The sequence below is a fragment of the Maniola hyperantus genome, chromosome 6 (assembly GCF_902806685.2).
Source record: "Maniola hyperantus chromosome 6, iAphHyp1.2, whole genome shotgun sequence".
In the NCBI taxonomy this organism is placed as follows: Eukaryota; Metazoa; Arthropoda; class Insecta; order Lepidoptera; family Nymphalidae; genus Maniola; species Maniola hyperantus.
The window spans coordinates 2,785,762-2,805,021 of NC_048541.1; the positions used below are offsets into that span (position 1 = coordinate 2,785,762).

At 37.3% G+C, this 19,260-nt stretch overlaps 1 protein-coding gene across 8 annotated transcripts in view; it reads left to right on the plus strand.

Annotated features, from left to right (window-relative positions):
• Nucleotides 1-19,260, plus strand: part of Prosap (prosap) — a 253,358-nt gene that overhangs the window by 113,461 nt on the left and 120,637 nt on the right. For 6 of the 8 annotated variants that reach the window (XM_069499234.1, XM_069499233.1, XM_034969609.2 and 3 more), the window contains 2 exons: nt 5,955-6,108; nt 18,268-18,285. In XM_069499234.1, the coding sequence (XP_069355335.1) occupies nt 5,968-6,108; nt 18,268-18,285 (159 nt within the window). In that variant the 5' untranslated portion in view covers nt 5,955-5,967. The remainder of the gene's footprint in view (nt 1-5,954; nt 6,109-18,267; nt 18,286-19,260) is intronic. The other 2 variants (XM_069499235.1, XM_069499238.1) reach the window with 1 other exon arrangement.

Below are 19,260 nucleotides of genomic sequence, written 5' to 3' on the forward strand. Positions count from 1 at the left end.
TTATTACGTTAATAGATTACAGACGCGATAAAGTCTCCGATTGCGTGTCCCTAATTGCTTGTAACGCATCAATTTGTCATTATTGAACACTATCTAAATGATGACCCGAATTCTCTAATGAATGCCCATTATTATTATCTCTCCCTAAAGTACGTGACTGCTACTTTAAGGGTGGGTTCATACCAGTAGGGCGATTGTCTAAAACCTGCATCAATCATTATTACAATCTCAATTGTTCTGATTCGCTGAATTTCTGCGATTCTTGTTGCAACAATGCATTGTGGCCAATAGTGAGCGAGCATTAACCAATCAGAGATGATTGCGATCGTGACATTGTAGCTGTCAAACAACCGCGATAGGGCCACTGATTTTTTCCTCGTGGCGTTAACGGTTCGCGTCGCGATCATGGTCGGAAGTTTGGATGCAAAACTTGTAATCCATGATCATCATCATCTCAAGCTCAATTCATCACCAGTCCTGAGCACGGGTCTCCTCTCAGGAGACGACCTTTTAGGCCACCACCACGCGCTGGTCAAGTTGCGTTGGCAAGGATTCTGGAGAACTCTCAGGAACGCTGATTTCTTTATTTTGTTTTCCTTCAGTTAAAGCAAGTGATATTTAATTTAAAACGCATAATAGCTCCGAATAGTTAGAGGTGCGTGCCGGGATCGAATCTCGGACCTCCCCGATAGGAAGCTGACGTCTTAACCACTAGACTAACATGGCTCTGATAAATGTAAGATACCTACGTATTCTTAATGAGTCGTGATCTTGATCGGTGAAAATCGCCGGTGTGGCCCACCCTAAAAGTAGGTATAGTACGCGACAGGTCGAGATGGCAATTGAGGTGGGGACGTCCCGCACACCCGCACAGCCCCCGCTTTAACCCGGTGCGGGCGAACGCGGGTTGACCTGTAGGTGTGTGGGGCATTCCCCTACCTCATACCCCGATTACAATCTCGACTTGTCGCGAACTTTACGGTACAGTGCGACAATGCTATCTTGGCGCGTGGCGAAAATGGCACCTAACGTTGCCGTCAGGTGTCCCTTTTGTTCTTGTTTGAATATTCTAAACCTTTGTTCTCCAACAGCGCCCCCCTGTCAAATGTCATTCAAGTGCCAAGAAAGCCTTGTCGCACTGTAGTCGCAAAGATACCATTTGTCGTAAAGATAGGTACTTATTTACCTATTTAGCCGAAATATCACGTCGGAGCAATTAGGAGCATAATTATTGTGTAGCCTACCTAACGGTGGATATGATTAAATATATGAACAGTTATGAACATGATATTAAATGCGCAGTAAAAATTGTTTTATTAGAGATACGAGACGAAGATGAGAAAGAGATATTTTTTGGCTACATAATGAAGTAGAGGAAAAAGATTTTGTTACAAACGTCCGTGATAAAAAGTATTCTATATCCGTTTCTGGGATGCAAGCTATCTTTGTACCAAATAGTAAATATTAGACGATGTCCGCGACTTCTTCGGTGTAAATTTAGGTTTTTGCAGGAAATCCCGTGGGAATTTTATGATTTTCCGAGGTAAAAAATAGCCTTATTTATATCAGTCTTCGGGGTGCATCGTGTAACCTATATCTGTAGGTACCTTTCATTAAAATCGGTTAAACTTATAGCTTATGCTCGTGATTTCATCCGCGTGGACTACACAAATTTCAAACTGCCATTTCACCCCCATAGGGGTTGAATTTTCTAAAATGTTTTCTTAGCGGATGCCTACGTCATAATAGCTATCTGCATGCCAAATTTTAGCCCGATCTGTCGAGTAGTTAGAGCTGTGCGTTGATAGATCAGTCAGTCAGACAGTCACCTATGCCTTTTATATATTTAGACTAGCTTATGCTCGCGACTTCGTCCATGTGGACCACACAAAATTCAAACCCCTATTTCACCCGCTTAGGGGTTGATTTTTAAAAAAATACTTTCTTAGAGGGTGCCTACGCCATAACAGCTATCTGCATGCCAAATTTCAGCCCGATCCGTCCAGTAGTTTGAGCTGTGCGTTGATAGATCAGACACTCGCCTTTTCCTTTTATATATTTAGAATCATACACAAAGACAGCGGGAAGAGACTTTATTTTATACTATGTAGAGATTTAGTATCGATTCTATGCTTCTAGTTAAGTATTCGCTCTTAGACAAGTGATAACTTCAATGCTCACAATCTGTCGGTACTCAGTGTAGTAAAGCGGTGCATTATCTCACGGCAAGACTCGAGAGGGAGATAGGCTGACAAGATAACTCCAAACATGCTCAGTGCACACGTCCATTCTCATGCGTGCTCATAAACCAAGCCTAGGCTTGGTTTATGAGCACGCATGGTCTAAGGCGCGCCTAGGCGCGCCTTAGACCTACCTAAAATTCAAATCGGATAGGTATATTTTCAGAGAGCTACATTGTAATATGGGCCTTTGAAAGTGTCGCTACTAGATGGCATTAAACAGTCGCTTCAGTACTGCGTTAACATACATATCACCAATTTCGTCACTGGCAGTAAGCGAGACCGTGGCCGAGTGGTCAAGGCATCGGGCGCGAACCCAGAAGATGCAGGTTCGATTCCTGCCGGTTACGCAATTTTTGATATGTGGCCTTTGAAAGTGTCGCTACTAGATGGCATTAAACAGTCGCTTCAGTACTGCGTTAATATACATATCACCAATTTCGTCACTGGCAGCAAGCGAGACCGTGGCCGAGTGGTCAAGGCATCGGGCGCGAACCCAGAAGATGCAGGTTCGATTCCTGCCGGTTACGCAATTTTTGATATGTATTTAAAATTATTTAGTAATTTCCTTGAATGGTAGGTAAAACACTAAAAAATTATAAAAAATATAGGTATATTTTGTTTTCCTTAGCTGACTTAAAAGATAAAAAAACCGGCCAAGTGCGAGTCAGGCTCGTGCACCGAGGGTTCGCGAGGTAAATACAGTACGCGGCCGAAAGTAATGTACTTCGACCTTTAGAAGGTGATAGCAGATTTGTAGAGCGTTGTCCCTGTCGTTAAGACCAACAAAACGTCATATAGGTATGAGTGACAGAGACAACGCTCCACAAAGCCGAAATGTCATTCGAAAGGCCGATGTAAATTACTTTCGGACGCGTACTGTAAAGCGGGTTTAGGACTCTAGGTAGTTATCAAAAAGACTCAGCTCCGCTTCGCTCCGTCTGTATGCATCACCTATACATACCTATACATACATATAAGTCTTAAGTCTAAATATATAAAAGGATAAGGTGACTGACTGACTGACTGACTGACTGTTCTATCAACGCACAACTCAAACTACTGGACGGATCGGGCTGCAAATAGCGGTTTGAAATTTGTGTAGTTCACGCGTATGAAGTCGCGGGAATAAGCTAGTAAAATATAAAAGCAAATAAAAATTATAAGTACATAAATAACTAATTAGTTAGTTATGCAAGTGGGTGGGTACATAATAAGATTCTCAGAATAAACCTCTTGAAAATTACGGCGCAGTATCGATTCTCGGCTTTTATCGATGCATAATAATTTTAAGAGAATTCCATTTTATAGCCCCAACGTCTTTATTAGGTTATCATCGGACATATTTCGCGGAGAAAAAGAGAAAAGAATTAATCGGTAAAGTTACCTTGTCCGTCTCATTCTAGCACAGGTTTTGAAGAATGTATCGCTCTCTCTTTCGCTCCTTCGTAAAGATATCGTGCAGTATCCTTAACAAGGTGAATACTGGCGGTGTGTTAAAATTACGAGGCGGTGAGATTGTTTCTAGAAATAGGGTTGCCACCCTGTGTTTTACGGTTACAATAATGTTAAACACACAACACAGTTACGGTAATTTTAAACACGTCGATGAAGAATAATTCTATATGGATGAGTTTACACGTTTGCTGCTATAGTACGACTGTAGCGTCCCAGCACAAGACACTTAAAAGTATCTTACATGTACATAAGGATCACTCCGCAAAGACGTTTAAATAGCGACTCTTGTTACGAATTCATCATCAATCACAGTTGATCATGCACATCCCTGTGGTCTCTCTCTCTCTCCCTCTCTCTCTCTCTCTCTCTCTCTCTCTCTCTCTCTCTCTCTCTCTCTTAAGAGGTAGAGTTCCGCGAGAGCCATTGCAGGTCAAGGACCATTTATTTGTAAATGTCAATGTCAAACAAGTAAAATGTCTTTGTCGCAGGTCTGTGCTGCCGTAAGTAGGTACAGGAATTTTTAGATTCAAGTGATCAAAAAGCCTGGCCCGGTCGCAAAACTTTTGTTTACGTAAAATTTCATTAGTTTACCGAAATCGCTATCCAAATATACCTTTTGCTAAAAAGCTGCTAACCTCAAAAGTCGTTTTCGGGTTATCGCCAAAATACTTACATGAGAATTTAGAATAACTGATGTTTCTAATCTAATCTAGTCTAATGTCACGTAGGACAAACCTTAAAAAATCTTGGTCCTTGAAAGCATAATTTTTTTAAAGTAACTACAGTTTCATACTTAAGTAAGTTTAGCTTAGCGGAAACTCATAAACTACTTTCAGAAATGGGCTTAACAACAGCTTCAGAGTTTTGCTTACTCCAAAGCTCTATCAAGGCTGTTATGTTGTCCAGGACCTGTAAACACCAACAAACAGAGATTTGAATATTGTTACCCTGAAAATGCAATTAGTTTAGTGACAACCCTATCTAGTAAGCACAAGCCGCGATAAGTTGGCGCCACTGTATGTTGAATTCGTAATTCTTACTTCAGAGAACTCAAACCGGACGCGACGTCGCCGCACGATTTGTCGGCAACCCTTACCGCTGCACAATGCGTTTTAATGGATAGACAATAATATATCGCATTAATTAATATAGATAGGTTTGCAGATTGCTTTGCGTTGTCTTTTGTTTATGGAATAAAGCCGGCTCTTCACGTAAGAAATTTATGCAAATTAAGTTAAATTATAAAGTTTTATCAGCGTGGTAGACTATGGCCAAAACCCTTCTCACTCTGAGAGGAGACCCGTCCTCTGGTAGTGAGCCGGTGATGGGTTGATCGTGATGATCATGATGATGATAAATTTAACGCTATATTTAATTTATAGTTAGGGACCCATGTGTACCCTTGCTCTACACCTAATTGTAGAGTTACGAATTTACAAATTGTTTTAACGCACAAATTGTCTTTACTGTAAATGTTTTTGGTACAAATATTTTTTTTATCTGCCAAATCACAACTTATGAAAACGGTAGCAAATTGCTAACCGCAACTTCCGTACCAAGGAAGCAGACGATAAATCCGGGGAAAAACATTTCCCTGACGATTTTCTTTAAGTTTACTGAACCGTCGTCACGCATTGTTTCTGTTCAATGATGAGACCACCTATGACGCAGGTTAATGCCCAACGCTTCTTATTACCATAATAATTATTAAGACATAAGAATAATTTTAAAATTAAAGCGTTAAGCTGAGTGAGCTGCATTTACTCAAGCTATCGCCTCGCTTAACAACATTATTAATGCCATTACGAAAATACTAAGTCGTGGCTACACTAACGTTTGATGTACTTATACTGTTCAATAACGCTATGCTGCCACAACACTAAGGGTGAGATCTATAGAGCGCAGACTCAGCTTTTTAAAACGAGACAGAGGTTTATCTCTCACATCTTAAGTCTGAGCAAAGTCAAAGTGCGCTCTATAGATCTCAGCCTAAGATATTCCTTCATCATCATCATCACCGTCAACCCATGGCATGGTGAGTACAGGTCTCCTCTCAGAACAAGAAGGGCTTGGCCATAGTCTACTTCACATACGTTTGAGAACATTATGGAGAACTCTGAACTCTCTGGTATCCAAGTTTCCTCACGATGTTCCTTCACCGAATAGGAGGCCACCATCTTAACCACATAGACCATCACCGCTTGGTAAGGTAATATAACAAATAGGTATATTGATGTACTGTGTGTTTGTCCCCAGATGGCGTAGCGTAATGGAGGGCGAGTGCACGGAGGAGGGCTGGCTGCTGGTACGAGTGCACGTGCCCGAGCTCAACGTGCAGAAAAGCCTGCAGTTCTCGCGCGACCAGCTCGTGTGGGACGTCAAGCAGCAGTGTCTCGCCGCCTTGCCTAAGGTCTGTACTCTGTACCTTTTTTTTCTTGGGTAGGAGGAAAACCCTCCTGGATATCTCAGTGACTCCATCGTACTAAAAATCTCCTCTACTTTGTATTCCGTCTGAACGATAGCTAGCTGTCACTACGCGGTGTCTTGCTGTAGGCCGATTTCGTAAAACCTGCATCAATCATTTTTACAATCTCCGTTGTTGAGATTGGCTGAACTTATGCGATTCTTGTTGCAACAATACATTGTAGCTAATAGTGAGCGAGCGTCAACCAATCAGAGGTGATTGCCATAGTGACATTGTAGCTGTCACTCTACCGCAATCGAGCAGCTGGGCTCACGTTGTTCCCGCTTCGTAGTCGCTACAGACGCGCTGCGCGCAGGTCTGGATGATGCTTTACATAAAGCAGTATTAAAAGATAAAGTATAATTAATGGTACTAGTGACGGAACTGATCTATTCATTTTTGCTTATTGCTAGGCACTTTAATGAACAGATTTCAAAAGTGTAGAACTTTGAACTATTTATTAACCTGCATTTTTTATTTGTTTTAAAGTCACTTTAACGGAAGACTCGAAAGTGAAATTGCTTAAACCTACGAACTTAAATTGGAATTCCATTCGCAGTTAATTCATCGACTCCATGACTCTTGAAAACTGATCTTATAGTACAAGGTTGGTACTTGGTAGGTATATTGATTTTTCGTGCAAAACTTACTTTGGACGCATTATATTGTTATTAGCATTGTAGCCGATATCTCCCTATGTGTATAATATATTATAGTGACCTGATAAGATTTACCTGATTGCGCAACATGGGTGCAAATAATGAACTTGCTTGCTCTGGCTTATCAGGACGGAGGCACGGAAGCTGTGATCGCATAGCGATAATCGCAATTGTTTGATTGGCTGAATAAACAGTTTTCCTGCTGCAATTGTACATTTTATTTTAGCCAATAGTAAAATGAACTAATCAGAGCGAAATTGCGATCAACACATTCTCAAGTTTTGGTGTTAGGCCAGCTGAGTTAAGTCTGATTTCTGTTACTAATTTACTTAATTAGTCTTCACAAAGGTTAGATAATAGGTATACAGTCTACTCTGTAAAAAGCCTTTGAGTTCATCACCTTGATAGGTATTTGAATTATCTCACTTTAATAATTTATTTGAATATTTATAACATCCGAAAAACAAAAACAGTTGTTTGCAAATCTGCTAGATACTTTAGACATTGCTTTTGATCTTTAATTAGAAAACAGTGAAGTTTTATACCTTATAAATAACCTAGTTAAAATATGAAGCATTTACGTTTGATAGCAGGAGATAATTTAATAAAGCCTCGGACAAGCACAACGCGAGTCGTCGCGCGACTGTAACGTGTACAACGAGCCTCCTTGAGACCAAAACAACTGTATCCCCACGTTCACACTGCGATGCGGCGTAAATCTCAATTTACGCCAGAGTATCATAGAGCAACATAGTGTGACATTGCGGCATGCTACAAATGCAACAACCGACTATCAAAAAGTGTAATTTATTACCTATTCAATAAAACATTTGACTTTGCTGGGTGGCATTGTACAATAATTTAAAATGTAGCAAGAATCGTCGGCAGATTGTATTCTTATATTCCAATTCTGCAGCACCATAGTCTCGACACAAAATAGATTACTGCATGCTGCTTAAGGCCGCAATTTGTAGAATGCCGCATGGTTGAAAAAACTGCCATGCCGCTGCTATAGATATGGTCCACATTTATGCTAACATCTAACATTGTATTACAAATAACTTGTATCAGTACGGTTCAGTTGGGCATCCTGTTGACTGTGCCAAGCCTTTAAACATCTAATTTTATCTGTTTTGACAGCGCTAGTAAAATATGCCTATTAATAATAAAGTGTACGCGGAAACTAGCGGTTTCTAAGAAGCGTAAATTTCTTTGCGTCTAGGAGCCCTACCACAAACACAATTTCCAAACGTCGAGACGAGCGCATTTACCGTTAGGTTATTGACTTTTCGAATTCTTTCGATTTTAACGTGATTGTGGCGAGTTGATATTCCATGGCTTAGGCAACATAAATAAATAAAAAACTTTAGACTACTAATGAACTTGAATGTCGGAATATTTCTTGATACTACATTGAAATGGATGTAATTCCGCATCTATTCATTGAGAAACTTAGAATATTTAATTGTTAAAAAAAATCACAATTACCAACTGAATTGGTGTCTCTTAAACGGGCTATTAAAATTGCACATGTCTAAATACTTAATCCTCATAAAACTAAATAAAAAACGATAATTATATAAAGTTACGCTAATAGGAATAGACGACAAACACAATAGCATATTTTAATGTATATATAATACCAGCAGTGGCGTGCACCGGTGGTTGAAGTCAGGGTAGGCATTAGTTAAATAATTACCTATTTACTGTCAGTTCATAATAAATTAGCATTGAGATATATTAATTAGGGTAAGCAGCGTTTTTATGCTTCTACGAGCTGCACGCCACTGAACTGGTACATACCACGATTAATTTTTGTTTTTATTTGTCGATATTTCAACCCAATTGCACGGGTCGTGGTCACGACGGGACTGCGGTGCTGCGAGAGATGAAGTTCGAGCTGTCAAGGGCAGTAGCGAACTACCCTCTTTCTTGTGCTTTTCGCTGGTACTTCACGAGCTAATGTCGTTAAACCACGAAATAAGCTTAAAATCATTAGAACACAATAGCAGTTATAGAAACAAGTTTTGCATTACAAAATTCTTAATCACGGCTAATACCTAAACCGGCCAAGTGCGAGTCAGGCTCGCGCAACGAGGGTTCCGTACCACAGTCGTATTTTTTCGACATTTTGCACGATAATTCAAAAACTATGATACATACAGATAAATAAAGAAAAAAATATATAAGGGTTCCGTTTTCCTTTTAGGTACGGAACCCTAAAAATCACATAAAACTGGGCTCTATGGCAAATACCAGTAAAATCGCAGCAGGCGTAAGTTCCTTGTATGAAAAGGCCTTAAATTAAAATTAAGATCTAAATGATGTGGACGGTCGGTTCACACGCTCGGCTTTTATCGAACTGTAGAGCTGATTGCTTTTATTGCTAAACCGAATCACTTTCAAAACCGCATACGGTGCTGAGAGTACCGAGTCTAACTGAAAGTGTGTACGTTCTTTTTGCTTCGTTGATGATGATGGTACTATGGAATGAGGGGTTACTATAGATTTCCATTATCGTGCTACATTTTGATTCTGGCATTCAAGCATTACACCAATCTCTAAACGAAATTGAAAGGTTTTAACGGCAAACGGATTCCTGAATCGAAAAATGGTTTTCACGCATCCGCAATCTTTTCGGCGTGATTAATATGTATAGCCCTTCCAAATTACAGCTCTCTAGTACTAAGAGTATCTGGGCTAAGCCGCGGACGGAGGACAGACGGATATCGTGGAACTATAGGAATTCCTTGTTGAGTATCGCGGAACCCTAAAAAAACGCGCAGGGTCGTGGCCCCTTTTCATTGTCACGTAATGGTAGGGGTTTTCCTAGCCTACTCTAATCGAAATCAAAATATTATCAAATGGAAAACCGACAGCTAAGTCACAAAATTTCTACCGAAACTAGAACTTTGTGACTAAACATTTTTTATAAATAAGTTTCGACAACAAATATATATTCTGGTTAACATTTTTAATAGGTATTAAATCAACGGAATTAACTTTATGATTTCATCTTGAGATTTTGCGCCTAACTTTTAATTTATTCTTTCTGCTTGTTGATTTACGTTGGCTTTCAATTTTGGCGTGATTTTGGTGTGAAATATGAGTGTCGGCGGTGAATCCGTGGCTTCAAAATGTTAATGATGTGATTTGCATAAATTTGCAATATTTATGCGGGCGGGACATCTTTATACACATCAAATTAGAAGTAGTTTAGAGCAAGTGATATGAACCTACGTGATAAGAATCAGTCTAGTGAGTTATTTGAATAGTCTAAATATAAGTATAAAAGGAAACGGCGACTGACTGACTGATCTATCAACGCACAGCTCAAACTACTGGACGGATCGTACTGAAATGCAGATAGCCATTAGTAGACGTCCTTTAAGGAAGGGTTTTTGAAAATTCAACCCCTAACGGGGTGAAACAAGGGTTTGGAATTTGCGTAGTCCACGCGTACGAAGTCGCGAGTATAAGCTAGTAAACAGTAATTTTGAAATTTTGTTATGCATGGTTATGGTCATATTATGGCCAGCGAATTCACTCAAATGAGAAAAAATTATTGGCCCGATGTGGCGGGATTGATCAGTAAAATTTTCTTTTAATTTGTCAGTAAAAAAGTTAACTTCAAACAGGAGACCGATAGTGGGTTTAGTTATATCTTAATAAAGTATTTTTTAGAAGCTCTATCAGGTATCTTATACCCTGATTCCAATACCTCTCAAATTCAAAGTGTACCTTCTTGACACACAAATTCATTTCGAAGAAAATCTTTAATAAGGCCACCAATCTCATTCGATTCAGTTGAAGACCGAGAGTGAATTGCAAATCGAGTCAAATCAATCTAGTCTTTAGAAGACTTAGTAGGAGTTTGCACTACTCGACAACGGGAATAGATTTCGAGTTTCGAAACTAATACGTTGGAGTAAGATTGACTGCAACGTTAATAGAAACTTGGAAAAGAAGTCGGATAGTAAAAATCCATAGAACTCTACTGTTGCAAATAAGTCTCTTGTAATGATCACCACAGAACATGATCTAACGAGTTACTTGCATCTCCAAGACACAAGCGGTATGCTTTCCATACCCAATGTCTTGTCGTTGTCGAGATGTCTCGTACTAAGGGCAGAGTGAACTAGAGTGAGGGAACTCCCGGTTTGATCGAGGATTCAGGATATGTCAAATATTAGACTATGGTGACGTAAAATCAAAGAAAAATAGGACTACTTGTGGGCTACCTGCGTCAAATGCACTAATATTTGACGCCTGCCAGTGACGTCGAGGCCTCGAAGTTTTGTTAGAAGGTCCCTAACTGTCGTGAACTGTGCTAAGGGTACAGAGCATTTGTCGAGAGCTCAATATAACGCCTCCGACAGCCATTCATCGCAGACTGCTTAATGAAACATCAACAAATGAATACCTTGAAGATATTATAATTTCAGATTCAGTGAATCAATGATTTATTATTGGGAATTAATGAATGAATAAGGGATTTGTTTGTATAAATTAGCTCAATTTGTCTGGTGGAAAACTTGGCAGTAGTGAATTATTCGTACAATACTCCGTAAAAACCAATTGGAGATTGTGATAGACGTTTTTTTTCGTCTTCTGTAGGTGGTAAGTTAATAAGACTTTATTGTGAAATAATTGTAATGCATGCGTGTTAGATTCATGTAGATATCTATCCTGCTGACAAAAAATCTAAATCTCTCTTCGTAACATCGATGAAAAATAGGTCTACGTGTTTCAACCCTAAAAAAGATGAAGTTCTCATTTCAATGAGAACTTCATCTTTTTTAGGGTTGCCAACGGAACTTTTAGCCTCCGCTGTCCGTCCGTCCGTCTGTCTGTCAGCGGGCTGTATCTCGTGAACCGTAATAGGTAGACAAGTGAAATTTTCACAGAATGTGTATTTCTATTATTCAATATATATATTTTAATATATATTTAAATTGCTTATTATATAATCTGTTGTGGAAGTTCTACGAAAATGATCCACTCTACTTAATAAAAAGCTTGAATTAAAACACTGAAAATTCAAAGTTTCGACAAAATTTAGGTCAGCATAATCAAAGCAAGTCATAACTACTCACATGTTTTTTAAATTATTTTCCTGTAACATTTACCACAAAAGTAATTCACTGCATTTCTCTTTAGCGCTGTTGTGAAACTTGGATACATTTCTGCGAAAAACAGCCCTTGAGCTGTGAAGTTGTGACCTAATTTTATTCACTAAATAACTGTACGGGCCGTGTAATTAAAGTTGGTATTAAAGGCTTATATGGGTGAACTTCGAAAGTACGTAATAAGTAAAACAATAAGCAAGAACGTGTTGAATGAATTTATTGAAATAAAATTATAATTATATAAATTAAGTTTATCAGTACAGCAGAAATTTAGATATTTTTTCATAGATTGTGTTGAATTTTCTAGCACATCAAATGCTGTGGTGGTTAATGTTGCAAACTAACCCTTAGTTTGCAACATAAACCACCACCTATAGATGCCTAATAGCCGGATACTCCCGATCGTCAAGCTTAGGCAGTTGCTTAGCATAAAAGCCGGCCCACGGCCGTTCGGTATCCTCATGCCGCACATTGTCTTGATTGCGTCACTTTTGAGTCCACCAATCACAACAAAGCATTTTCCTCTGTCCCCTGCCAACATTTTATGATTTTATTTTGATGCAAACATTGTATATGCGTACTCTTGAGGTTGAATTCTCTGTGGTTTGCAATAAAATGCAAATAATAATAAGTACTTATTTGAAAGAGTAAAATAGGTACGTACCTAGTTACTTTGCTCTTTAAAATAATTAAAAGTAGTCATCGTTGTCTACTAATAGACGTCCAGTGCTGCACATAGGTCTCTTGTTAAGGAGTGGAAGTCCACGGTCCACACGCCGCGATCAAGAGCCGCGCCCGCCGCGCCGCCTGGATCCAGCGGCTTCCTGCGACTCGTGTGATGTCATCTATCCACATGGTGGTGGTGGGCATGAAGAAAGATAATGGGGCTGATTGTGATATGACTTTCATTCAATTTGCTGGAACCGAAATCTAGTTGCAAGCAAAAGGAAAAACGGAACAATTATAGGATCACTTTGTTGTCTGTCTGTCTGTCAAGAAACCTACAGGGTACTTCCCGTTGACCTAGAATCATGAAATTTGGCATGTAGGTAGATCTTATAGCTGACATTTGGGAAAAAATCTGAAAACCGTGAATGTAAGGTTAGATCACACAAAAAAAATTAAATTGTGGTCATGAACTAATAATTAGCATTTTTAACTTTCGAAGTGAGTGAATATATCAAGTGGGGTATCATATGAAAGGTCTTCACCTGTATATTCTAAAACAGATTTTTATTTATTTTTATGCATCATAGTTTTTGAATTATCGTGCAAAATGTGAAAAAATACGACTGTAGTACGGAACCCTCATTGCGCGAGCCTGACTCGGTTTTTTTAAATAGAGATAGCGAGCAAACGAGCAGGCCTGGCCAACCTGATGTTAAGTGATTACCGCCGCCCATGAACATTTGCAGCACCAGAGGAACCGGCGATGCGTTGCCGGCCTTTTAGGAATTTGTTGGTAATTGTTAAGTAAATGTCGACCCAATATTGTTAGTAAATGTTAACCCGAAACTTTATCTCGTCTTATATTCTATCTTAAAATTTCGTCCCTATTTACCTTGGACGATTTAACCTATGGACTTGTAACGCGCCTAATATTACGAATAAAAATTTCTGTCACTTTTGGTGCGGGACGAGGAAACACTACATAGACAACTTGACACACTCACTCAACAAAGTTTTGTGTCATTATTAACACACACATATCTAAATCTTCAACACTACTACATTTTACGCACACTAATAAGTTATATACATCAACATACAAAGACATTACGAGTGTAAGACAGTCAAATTGATTTGCGATGCTACCGTATCGATATTTTAAAATATATCGATAGTTTTTCAGAAACAAAAGTAGAAGTAAGAATTTATTACTCGTATTTAATTACTTAAAACCAGTGTTTGGTCAGCGTAGCGTATTCATCGTAGTATTCGATCGCACAATTGTGCCCACTTCATTTTAAAGTGGGCGTCTTTAGGAAATCTGTAAAAATAAAACAATTATGATAAATTATTACCTGATCCTCATCCTTGAGAAAGGTACACCTTTTAGCTACATATTACCCAGTTCAGAGACACCCTACCCCGTTTCGCGCCTATCACTAAAATTGCGTTGCTTTAATTTTTTTTTTTTAATGTATTAAGTACGTGAAATCACAGAAATCGACCAGTTTTATTACAAGTATAGGTAGCGAAAAAATTGTGGTAATTAATAATAACTATTCTTTACTTGACTTGAAGACGGTAATTTAGTCGTTAATAATAAAGAAAATGTTTTCATCGATATCGATAATCGAACCGCAATCACTATCGTACTACTACGTAATTTCATGCTGTTCACGCGTATTCAAATTTTAACCTAATTTGTATATATCGAGGGTTGCAATTGTTTAGAAAAAACAAAATATAGTCTCGTGAGGAGTGTGACTCGTTTCTACCGAATTATTACGTACTCAATTACTGAATCGGTAAAGTTCTCGATTGTTATTTTATTATAATAATTTATGTAATTTAATTTATAGAAAGCGTTTATTACACCAAAAATACTTACTTATGAAATGAAATTCCATCTTTTTGTAAATTTGATGTGTTTGATTTGTTCTTGCACTCACTAACGGCACAAACAGGCATTTTTCACCCAGCGTGTAAGACGTCGTCACACATCGAAAACGATTCTGACAATGACAAAATCGATTCCGCAAACAGTGTTTATAAACGCAGTGGATTAAAAATCCATTACTATTGACAGAGGGGAATAATCATGCGAGGCGCGTCCTTAGGTTAAATCGTCCAAGCTATTTACTTTTCATTGTGTAGTACAACTTCATTGTGTAGTAGGTACGTATCTTCCAAATTATGAGGTGCTTTCCTGGAAGCTTAGCACGCGATACAATTCAGTGTAGAAAGCCTTACCGCAATCCGGGATTTACTTTTATAATTGCTGTGTAGATTGTGTTTGAGTAAATTGGGAAATTAGGCTTTCATTGTTCATCCGAAGATTGATTTAACATCGCTTTCGTGTACATGAGTTTCGACGTATTTTTTTCAATTATTCTACTTTTAACCTATTCTATATGGACGCACTAAATTAAAATCTATATAATAATTTGAGAGAATCACTAATAAACTTCTCTTTCATTGCCGAAATCCTCAGAAGTTTATCAAAAATAGAGTTGAAAACCCCAATATATTATTATGAAATTGTGTTTCTCTCAAATTGTGGTTGCGAACACTAAATCTTGCTATTTGTATAATAGCAAGCTGTAAAACATAATCAACTTTACCACATACTTCACAATATTATGGAAGTATGTGGTACCCATAGTGTCCTCATTAAATGTTTGCAATCATAATCTTATTATAACGCATAAAATTTAGCTCCTCACGCGCTATTTTAACTTTTTATGTCAAATTTGATGTCAAAAGTACGAGCTTAGTCCTTATTTTAAAGGTGAACCGTACTTTTGACATGGACAGTTGACCCATAGAGTTAAATTGGCGCGTGAGGAGTCATTTTTTACGGACTATATAAAAACAATACACAGTCCGATTCAATGTTTTTAGCTAAACAATTTTTTTTTAATACATAAAGCATTCTTAAAGATACTGTTGATATAACCTCAACTATATCATATTATGCTAGGTAATTATATTCCAAACGATATAAAATATAATAGACTATAAAACACCTATAAACACCTTTAAAAATAATAACAAAGAAGATAAAACTGATTTCAAAAGATATTCTAATAATAAATCAAGGTTATTTATAGAAGAGCCAAGAATCTCAAACGCCTCGAGGACTGGTCTATCAGTTCCGATCAATAGCTATCGAGTCAGACGAGCTCACGATGGGGCTTCAGATTTTATCTAGGCCTATTAGAAAGACAGATGACCTAATATAGGTCTAATGATAGCGTCCATAGTGAAGCAAAATCGATTTACGTTGATCGATGAATAGTGAATACTCAGGAAGTTTGTGTGACAAGACCCTGTTGATTGATCTGAAGAACCCAACGACCTCTATGTACTACGCATTAGATGGGCCATTGCGAACAAAAATAGTGTTCGATTAAACTTTCACAATTAGTAGAAATACACTGACCATTAAGTTATAAGCAAAGCGTAGTTGCAGCCGGTAAAAATTTTTGTTTGGAATAACCCATCTATTGAATAACTAGTGAGTAACCCATCTATCAAAAAACTGAGCATTGATAACTAATGACAACAAAATGATTATGAAGTATAAAAAAAGAAAAAGAAAACAATTCATTAATTGAACTGCTATGGCTAAGTTTACCAATTTTCATAGACTTTGTAACCAAGAATTAATTAATCTTATACAATTTCTTTTAAAAATGTTCTTTTTTTATTTAAATATTATCTAAAATAATCTCTCAGATACTTTTTAACCAAACTCAACCATCAAAAACGAGGAAAATAAAAGGTTCTCTACAAGAGAATATGACGTCAACAGAACTCAAAGGTTGATAAATGTAAATTCCAAGATAAATTATTAACAAAGCTACCTGATGTTGTGACGTAAACAATTTGCATTTCATGACACTACTGAAATAAAACATGTCGTTAAGCTAGAGAAAGGTTAAGACCAAGTTACGTAGATGACGTTTATTTTCATGGTAGTAAGGGCCCACGCAGTAGTGGGCGAGACAGGTACGTCGACAATCGTAAATCGCAATAAACGCAGCATTAAAACATCATCTATCCGGTCCTACGGCGATAAATATGTCTCTTTGGCTCATTGCTCATGCATAATATGATTTTTGCCTTGCAAATGTACTCCTGGTATCGTGTAGATGCCAGTAGGTTTTGTATAAGTAAGATGTGTACGCACATCGCTTTCAAACGAGCTGATTCCGTACATTTAACTTTTACTAGTAACTCTTTTTCGTTCTGGCACAGTACATAAGAAAGCCTGTGGTACCTACTTATATTTTATTATTTTGTGGACTTTGTGATGTGACAGGTTTCTATAATATTCTTCTACGTTCTGTTTATTTTATTCAAAACGATCAAGCTCAAAAGGATTCGAACTCAGAGCCGTAAAGTTAGGTAAAAAAATTACTACGAATAATTGTTTTTGTTGCCTTGTATGTTAGTCTCGATTTCCATGATTTGACTATGTCTTTCATTCACTTTATTATGAGTATACATTATTAAGTAATTATATGATTTGATCTACTGATCAACCTGCTGCCACAGCTACGCCCACCTTATTCTCGATTTTGGTCAGACAATATCCTGTTTGGTCGTGGGTAATAGGTAGGTATTTAGAAACGTTACACAATGTTATGTTACAGGGACTTCTATCTAGGTTAATTAGTTATTAATCACATTTGGACATTCCGTTTGATTACTAGAATGTACTAAATTAAAAGTACTAAAACATATGACAGTAAGGCTAATTCTATATCAATAGTAAGGTCTTCAAAGTAGTTATTTCCATGACAGACACGTTGATTTAAGATACCACTACTCGAGATGATGTTGCAAGAAGATAAATTCGAGTTAATGTTTCTTTGATCAACCGTTCGATCTTTTGTTCGAGATTACACGTTCGCCTCAACCTATTATTTGTTGAGGCCCTCTAGAGGTCGGAAAAATCACCGCTCGTCAGCGTATACACACTCGACAATACAAACCAGTTCCTACATACCGTTACGTGGAAGTAATTTCTTAAATGCATTCGCCGGTCACGCCAAACGAATCGAACGATAGATACTCTCTCGTCGGCATCCACTTACATACTGACGTTGTCAAGGCGTGATGGCGGCAAATTAATAAGCGTAGTGCGTTCGAAAATCGAACGATTACGCCCCTTCGGAATTTGTACTACAGAATCTATAATTTATAGCATTCTTCCTATTTTCACTTTCAACAGAATAAAAACTTAATATTTATTAATAAAGAATCTTGATTAGTTTTTATATTATGTTGTATATATTTTATGTGTATTGATTTTATTACGGAAATAATAGTTGCTACTATTTCTGCTAATTTAATACAGTTAATATTTATATAAACTAAATTTCCGCTTTACTATAAATATAAATGTAGGTACGTTAACGTTATGTAGGCATTTAAGTTTAATTATAAGTCGGTACAAAATAATTAACTTTCTTAAATATTAGCTTGTGCCTACGTACCTTTTATGTATTTATTCCTACTATAATAATACCTTGTACTGATTTTAAAGCTGTAAATATATTGTCCCATTATTTAAGTACGTAATTATTAAATAATAATCTATGTATGTATATTGTTTTCGGTGCTGACTTCGGCATCCACAGGTGGCCACCTGGTATCGGGTATGTTCATTGTTTATATGCATATGCTGTGTATAGCCCCTTATATATATAATATTTATGTGATCTGCATGAATCAGTCGATGTACAATCCCTATACAAGTGATTGTATCACCAGGAATGTCTTAAATGTAAGCATGATGATAGGTACTGCATGAATACCTAATAGTCCAAGAGTTTCTTAAACTCGTCGTTCAAAGTGTTAAACATGTCCATTTTTTCATGAAAACATTATTTATACGTACAAATTATATATTATTACCTTTCAGAGTAACCTATTGCTTAAAACCATTCTTATATTTAAACCAATATTCTTATATTATATACGGATGGTTTTACTTTGTCAGGTTTCCGATATATAGTTAGAACGAATATATAAAGATATTCACGTATATAGATTATTTATATGTAAAATTTGGACCCATATGAGCACTTAGAACGAATAAATGACTAGCTATAGAATTTAACCCAATTTGACCCCAATACCCTAGAAGTCAATGTATATTTCGCTGCAGTAATGCAGTGCATCCATAGATAAAAATATAGGGTTTTGAAAAGATTTATAGGTAACATTGTGTGTGTTATTCATGTTTTCAAGTATTTCCAAGTTCACTATTCAGACAATAGAAGGATATTTTCTTATTCTTAGTCTCTTGGTATCTAGTGAATAGTTTCCTTATCTAACAAAATATGACGTGTTGGATGGATCATGGATTTTTATGCATTAGTAATAATAGAAGACTTACTTGAGTTATCCCATATAAAAAACATTCGCCATAAAAGTATTACATTCCGGAGCGAGACCAATAATAATTAATCTATACATTCAAATCTGTTAAAGCATTTAGAAGTTATGATGGAATTGAGAAACTCACATACATACGTGAACCCTGAAAGCATTACAAATGGGCTGACCTCATGGGTCAGAACTTGCACTTTTGTGAAAATTTATTATTTTACTTTTTAAAATTTATAATT